The sequence below is a fragment of the Brachyhypopomus gauderio genome, chromosome 17, assembly GCF_052324685.1.
Source record: "Brachyhypopomus gauderio isolate BG-103 chromosome 17, BGAUD_0.2, whole genome shotgun sequence".
In the NCBI taxonomy this organism is placed as follows: Eukaryota; Metazoa; Chordata; class Actinopteri; order Gymnotiformes; family Hypopomidae; genus Brachyhypopomus; species Brachyhypopomus gauderio.
The window spans coordinates 18,552,919-18,560,418 of NC_135227.1; the positions used below are offsets into that span (position 1 = coordinate 18,552,919).

Sequence of the window (7,500 nt, forward strand, 5' to 3'; positions counted from 1 at the left end):
CTAGAAGATAATGTGCACCTGTTCCCACCGATGTCCTTCCCTGGTGCTGACAGACAGTGACAGTGTCCACTGGGCTGCTACCGTGCCCGATCTTAACATGCTGGAGCGCAGAGCCTCAGAGGCCTTCAGTCGTAAAACAGTCCACCACATCTCACTCCTGATATATATCAGAATATTTAATGCTTTTTCCATCGCTTTGTTAGTTTAGTTTCAGTTTCCTTGAAAAAAAATCGAGTATTTTAATTTGCATGTCACAAAAAAGAGCAGCAATTGGATTATACACAATACTTTAACTGTAAAGAAGTGCCTTTTTAAAAAGTCCTTTTGACATTTGGAAAGCATTTAATAATAACTTAGTGTTGACACATGGACCGCTGCTAATGGCTTTGTAAGTCTGTCATTTTAAGTGAACTTTGAGTTCAAAATTGTTATTTTTGGAAAACAAAATGCAGTAAAACCTGATGTAATAGTTTTACCACTTTCCAGATGTACTAAAGATGATATTAAAATTTAACAAAGTTTGTTCTCTTTACATACATTAGACATTCTTTTTACATCTACCTCTACCTTTGTCAAAATACACTCTACATACCTGTGTGAACACACACACTTTACACACCAGTGTGAAACACCCATACTTCACACACCAGTGTGAACGCACTTACTGTATGCACAAGTGTGAACACATACTGTACAGACTAGTGTGAAGGCACATTCTTTACACACCAGTGTGAACACACACCTGTTTCAGACTGCAGTGTGTGTGTCCGTACCTGCGTCTTTGGGCGGCGAGTCCTTCTCCACTAATGGAATATCACTGGGATCTTTCTTCTTACGCAGCATCGACAGCAGAGAACTGGAGAAGAAACAGCATCTTCATTACCTTACACACACACACACACACACACACACACACACACACACACACACACACACCACACTCACTCACTCACTCACTCACACACACACACACACACACACACACACACACACACACACCTCACTTACTCACTCACTCACTCACTCACTCACTCACACACACACACACACACACACACCACACTCACTCACTCACTCACTCACTCACACACACACACACACACACACACACACACACACACACACACACACCACACTCACTCACTCACTCACTCACACACACACACACACACACACCACACTCACTCACTCACTCACTCACACACACACACACACACACACACACACACACACACACACACACACACACACCTCACTTACTCACTCACTCACTCACTCACTCACACACACACACACACACACACACACACACACACACACACCACACTCACTCACACACACACACACACACACACACACACACACACACACACACACACACACACACACACACACACACACCTCACTCACTCACTCACTCACTCACTCACTCACTCACTCACTCACACACACACACACACACACACACACACACACATTCAGACTCACCTGAGAGGGTTGGTTGATATGGAAGGTGGAGGAGGTGGGGGTGGAGGAGGTGGGGGTGGTGGAGGGGGCGGAGCCGGCACAGGGTTTGACACCTGCTGAAGCTTCTTCTGCAACTCCTCCACTATCACATACAACGTTGGGGGTGAAACCATACACATAAATATACAGACACACACACACACACACTTACACAAACACACAAACACACTTACACAAACACACACACACACACACACACCACACTCACTCACTCACTCACACACACACACACACACACACACAGTTACACAAACACACACACACACACACACACACACACACACACACACACACACACACACACATACATCACATGGACAGATTGAAACATTCCATGAATATGAAATACACAATTAACCAACAACACACAGAAAACACAATAAGAAAAACAATATACTTGTACACAGTGAAACAGTCAAATCTTCATAGCAGAAGAACACTACAACGTTCATCAAAGATGTGTACAGTCAAATCTAGTCAGAAAATACAGACTGACTCTGGTCAAAGTTCAGTAAAAGTAACCCAGACTACAGTCTGGTGGGACTCGAGGGGCCAGGGTGACGATAATAGGGGCATTTTCAGTAAAGCTGTCAGATCCATTAAAACATCCATTACACAAATAAACAACAAACAGCCTTCAGAAATGAGCTACATCCATTTTTGTCTGTAATAGCAGACAAGCACACTGACCTCTGTAGCGGGCTCAAGTGTGACACATCTATTCCTGCACAGCTCCTAACTAACACTCTCTAGTGTCTTAGCATTTCTAGGGGAGTTCTATTATTCTAATGTTCTATTGCCCTGGGTCTGGTATCTTCTGTGTTCTACTGCCCTGGGTCTGCTGTCTTCTGTGTTCTATTGCCCTGGGTCTGGTGTCTTCTGTGTTCTACTGCCCTGGGTCTGGTATCTTCTGTGTTCTACTGCCCTGGGTCTGGTATCTTCTGTGTTCTACTGCCCTGGGTCTGGTATCTTCTGTGTTCTACTGCCCTGGGTCTGCTGTCTTCTGTGTTCTATTGCCCTGGGTCTGCTGTCTTCTGTGTTCTATTGCCCTGGGTCTGGTATCTTCTGTGTTCTACTGCCCTGGGTCTGGTATCTTCTGTGTTCTATTGCCATGGGTCTGGTATCTTCTGTGTTCTACTGCCCTGGGTCTGGTATCTTCTGTGTTGTATTGCCCTGGGTCTGGTGTCTTCTGTGTTCTATTGCCCTGGGTCTGGTATCTTCTGTGTTCTACTGCCCTGGGTCTGGTATCTTCTGTGTTCTACTGCCCTGGGTCTGGTATCTTCTGTGTTCTACTGCCCTGGGTCTGGTATCTTCTGTGTTCTATTGCCCTGGGTCTGGTATCTTCTGTGTTCTATTGCCCTGGGTCTGGTGTCTTCTGTGTTCTACTGCCCTGGGTCTGCTGTCTTCTGTGTTCTATTGCCCTGGGTCTGGTGTCTTCTGTGTTCTACTGCCCTGGGTCTGGTGTCTTCTGTGTTCTACTGCCCTGGGTCTGGTATCTTCTGTGTTCTACTGCCCTGGGTCTGGTATCTTCTGTGTTCTACTGCCCTGGGTCTGCTGTCTTCTGTGTTCTATTGCCCTGGGTCTGCTGTCTTCTGTGTTCTATTGCCCTGGGTCTGGTATCTTCTGTGTTCTACTGCCCTGGGTCTGGTATCTTCTGTGTTCTACTGCCCTGGGTCTGCTGTCTTCTGTGTTCTACTGCCCTGGGTCTGGTATCTTCTGTGTTCTATTGCCCTGGGTCTGCTGTCTTCTGTGTTCTATTGCCCTGGGTCTGGTATCTTCTGTGTTCTACTGCCCTGGGTCTGGTATCTTCTGTGTTCTATTGCCATGGGTCTGGTATCTTCTGTGTTCTACTGTCCTGGGTCTGGTATCTTCTGTGTTGTATTGCCCTGGGTCTGGTGTCTTCTGTGTTCTATTGCCCTGGGTCTGGTATCTTCTGTGTTCTACTGCCCTGGGTCTGGTATCTTCTGTGTTCTACTGCCCTGGGTCTGGTATCTTCTGTGTTCTACTGCCCTGGGTCTGGTATCTTCTGTGTTCTATTGCCCTGGGTCTGCCGTCGTCTGTGTTCTACTGCCCTGGGTCTGCTGTCTTCTGTGTTCTATTGCCCTGGGTCTGGTGTCTTGTGCATTCTATTGTCCTGGGTCTGGTGTCTTCTGTGTTCTATTGCCCTGGGTCTGCTGTCTTCTGTGTTCTATTGCCCTGGGTCTGGTGTCTTCTGTGTTCTACTGCCCTGGGTCTGGTGTCTTCTGTGTTCTATTGCCCTGGGTCTGCTGTCTTCTGTGTTCTACTGCCCTGGGTCTGCCGTCGTCTGTGTTCTATTGCCCTGGGTCTGCTGACTTCTGTGTTCTATTGCCCTGGGTCTGGTATCTTCTGTGTTCTACTGCCCTGGGTCTGCTGTCTTCTGTGTTCTATTGCCCTGGGTCTGGTGTCTCTACAACACCTGTTCATGTTTACCCGTGTCTGATGAAGGAGACTCTACCCACTCACAAGCATTTCAGCGCACAACTCTGTGACATTTGCTGCACGTGACAAATCTGTACATTGAAACCTGGAAACTAAGCTGGAAGCCTAATGTGTGTCTTCATTCCCACGTCCGCCGTGAGGCAGAGACTATTATCATACACACAGGGAAACAATACATGTACTGGGGAAAAAAAAAACATGTGTAAAATGCCTCAACGCGATGACAGAAATCATTCAACTCATCTGTCATAAGTAGAATAAGCCCACGGGAAGCAGCAGACTCGTTCCTGGATTACCCAGACAGCTCAACTTTCCTGGATTACCCAGACAGCTCAACTTTCCTGGATTACCCAGACAACTCAACTTTCCTGGATTACCCAGACAGCTCAACTTTCCTGGATTACCCAGACAACTCAACTTTCCTGGATTACCCAGACAACATTCCTGGATTACTCAAAGAAAACAGTGAAGTGAAGGTGCGTGTACCTGTGAAGCGGAGGTGCGTGTACCTGTGAAGCGTCGGTGTGTGTACCTGTGAAGTGGAGGTGTGTGTACCTGTGAAGCGGAGGTGTGTGTACCTGTGAAGTGAAGGTGTGTGTACCTGTGACGCGTAGGTGCGTGTACCTGTGAAGCGGAGGTGTGTGTACCTGTGAAGCGTGGATGCGTGTACCTGTGAAGTGGAGGTGTGTGTACCTGTGAAGCAGAGGTGTGTGTACCTGTGAAGTGAAGGTGTGTGTACCTGTGACGCGTAGGTGCGTGTACCTGTGAAGCGGAGGTGCGTGTACCTGTGAAGCGGAGGTGTGTGTACCTGTGAAGCGGAGGTGCGTGTACCTGTGAAGCGGAGGTGCGTGTACCTGTGAAGCGGAGGTGCGTGTACCTGTGAAGCGGAGGTGTGTGTACCTGTGAAGCGGAGGTGTGTGTACCTGTGAAGCGGAGGTGTGTGTACCTGTGAAGCGGAGGTGTGTGTACCTGTGAAGCGGAGGTGTGTGTACCTGTGAAGCGGAGGTGTGTGTACCTGTGAAGTGAAGGTGTGTGTACCTGTGACGCGTAGGTGCGTGTACCTGTGAAGCGGAGGTGCGAGTACCTGTGAAGCGGAGGTGTGTGTACCTGTGAAGCGGAGGTGTGTGTACCTGTGAAGTGAAGGTGTGTGTACCTGTGAAGCGGAGGTGTGTGTACCTGTGAAGCGGAGGTGTGTGTACCTGTGAAGTGAAGGTGCGTGTACCTGTGAAGCGGAGGTGTGTGTACCTGTGAAGTGAAGGTGTGTGTACCTGTGAAGTGAAGGTGTGTGTACCTGTGACGCGTAGGTGCGTGTACCTGTGAAGCGGAGGTGTGTGTACCTGTGAAGCGGAGGTGTGTGTACCTGTGAAGTGAAGGTGTGTGTACCTGTGAAGCGGAGGTGTGTGTACCTGTGAAGCGGAGGTGTGTGTACCTGTGAAGCGGAGGTCCTTGGCCTCTGTCTCAGCTTTGGAGCACCTCTCCACATACTCTCTCCGCTCTTCCTCCAGGACCAAAGTCTTCCTCTCCAATGCTGTCAGCTTCTTCTGTATCTCAGAACCTTGTAGTTCAGTCTCCAAATGCTTTACCTGGGGGCACATAGGCACACATCACACACACGCACACACACACACACACACACACACACACACACACACACACACACACACACACACACACACACAATACAGCAATAATACAAACGTCACAAAAACTGCCAAACACCCAACAGTTCAGAAAGGGGCACATTCACTTGGAGGGATGTTGGAGGTGAAGGACCAGATTCTGGGTTCCTCTGCCACACTTTAATACAATAATGACTCTTCAGACGCCACGCACTGATGCCCCCCTGGGTCAGCCTTTATATCATGAATGAATGAATGCATGAATGAATGAATGAAGTTACTCTTATATATCGCCTTTCTCAGTACCCAAGGACGTTTTACAATCAACACACAGCACAACACTGTTACATCCGGTCAACTCATCGGTGTGTGGCATTCACAGACGCTGTGACACATACGAAGTGAACATTACTATAAAGAGTCTGACCAATACCTAGTGAATGTGCATGTGTTTGTATCTGTGTGTGTGTGTGTGTGTGTGTGTGTGTGTGTGTGTGTGTGTGTGTGTGTGTGTGTGTGTGTGTGTGTGTGTGTGTGTGTGTGTGGGTGTGCGTGTGTGGGTGTGTGTGTGGGTGTGTGTGATCTTACACCCCTTTAATTAATGTGAGTGGAGGAAACAATGGAACAGTGGGTTGAATGGCCTGGCTGTTATAACATAGGGCTGTTAATCTGTGCACTGGCATTCCCATACACACCAGCAACACAGGTCTCTGTCTACTGTTTGTGTGTGTGTGTGTGTGTGTGTGTGTGTGGTGTGTGTGTGTGTGTGTGTGTGTGTGTGGCCTTGCCTAGGATTCAAAATATGTACGTGTTGTGTGCATTTCTGTTTATGAATGTGTGTGTGTGTGTGTGTGTACACACCTGTTTGTGGTGCTCCAGACGCTCTGTTTCCAGTGTGTGTGTGAGTGCAGTGATCTCCCTGAGCGCGTTCTGCAGAGCTTCAGATGGACACACACTCTGCAGCCCTGCCTGACTTAGTCTCTTTAGCTTCTTCTGCTCCACTAACATCTACACACACATATACACAAGCACACATGCATGCATACCAACACACACACACACACACACACACACGTAAAAACTCTAATTATGCTAGGTCCCCTAAAACGTCCCCTGACACAAGCAGGTACTTTCTTCAGTACGTGTTCTCACCTCTTGTGCAAACTTTTCTGCCTCCGCACGCAAGTCCTTCTCACGCAGGAGATCTGCCTGCATCTCCTCATACTCCACCACTGCATAACGAGACACTACACACACACACACACACACACACACACACACTCACACGTATGTTATGAAGCTTATTAAGGCCTTCTGTCTGCAATTCCATGTTTCTCCGGAAACCTTGTGGACTACACAGCATTTTCCTCTCTAGAATATATACACATAAATACCACCCATAGCACTCGTGTGTGCTTGTCTGGGTTATAAGTCTATTGGTCTTTGTTAGGCTTTCTACTTTGCTTAGAGCACCACAAAATATTATACCACTCAAGGACTCAGCTTACAAAAACCTACATCAAATTGCTGGTGTAATTTTGATACAAGTGTGTATATTGTCTCAGAGATCAGAGGTGTCCCCACGTGTGTGTGTATGGGGGGAGGGTTATGACAGGTAACAGAATTCACGCTGACCTCTGGTATATTTCCCCAGGAGCTTCTTTTGTTGAAGTGTTTCTGCAATCAGAACAGTATTATCATGTTTTTCTCTCAGGAGCTGGGAGAGAAAGAAAGAGAAAGAGAAAGAAGAGTGGGAAAAAGAATCAGAGAGATTTGACTGTAAGACATTGAAAAGCAATAACAAGTTCATGACATGAAGATATTTTCATCTGTGTGTTTATTCTATGTGGCCATTTCAACATTCAAGTGCGTAAGTGAAAATGTGAGTGTCTGA

At 47.5% G+C, this 7,500-nt stretch overlaps 1 protein-coding gene across 1 annotated transcript in view; it reads right to left on the reverse strand.

The window, feature by feature from the left end:
* Positions 1–7,500, reverse strand: part of shtn1 (shootin 1) — a 46,084-nt gene that overhangs the window by 15,163 nt on the left and 23,421 nt on the right. The window contains exons 7-12 of the mRNA XM_076977701.1: positions 7,242–7,323; positions 6,759–6,853; positions 6,468–6,614; positions 5,417–5,570; positions 1,489–1,609; positions 774–856 (exon numbers count right to left, since the gene is read on the reverse strand). Coding sequence (XP_076833816.1) covers positions 774–856; positions 1,489–1,609; positions 5,417–5,570; positions 6,468–6,614; positions 6,759–6,853; positions 7,242–7,323 — 682 coding nt within the window. The remainder of the gene's footprint in view (positions 1–773; positions 857–1,488; positions 1,610–5,416; positions 5,571–6,467; positions 6,615–6,758; positions 6,854–7,241; positions 7,324–7,500) is intronic.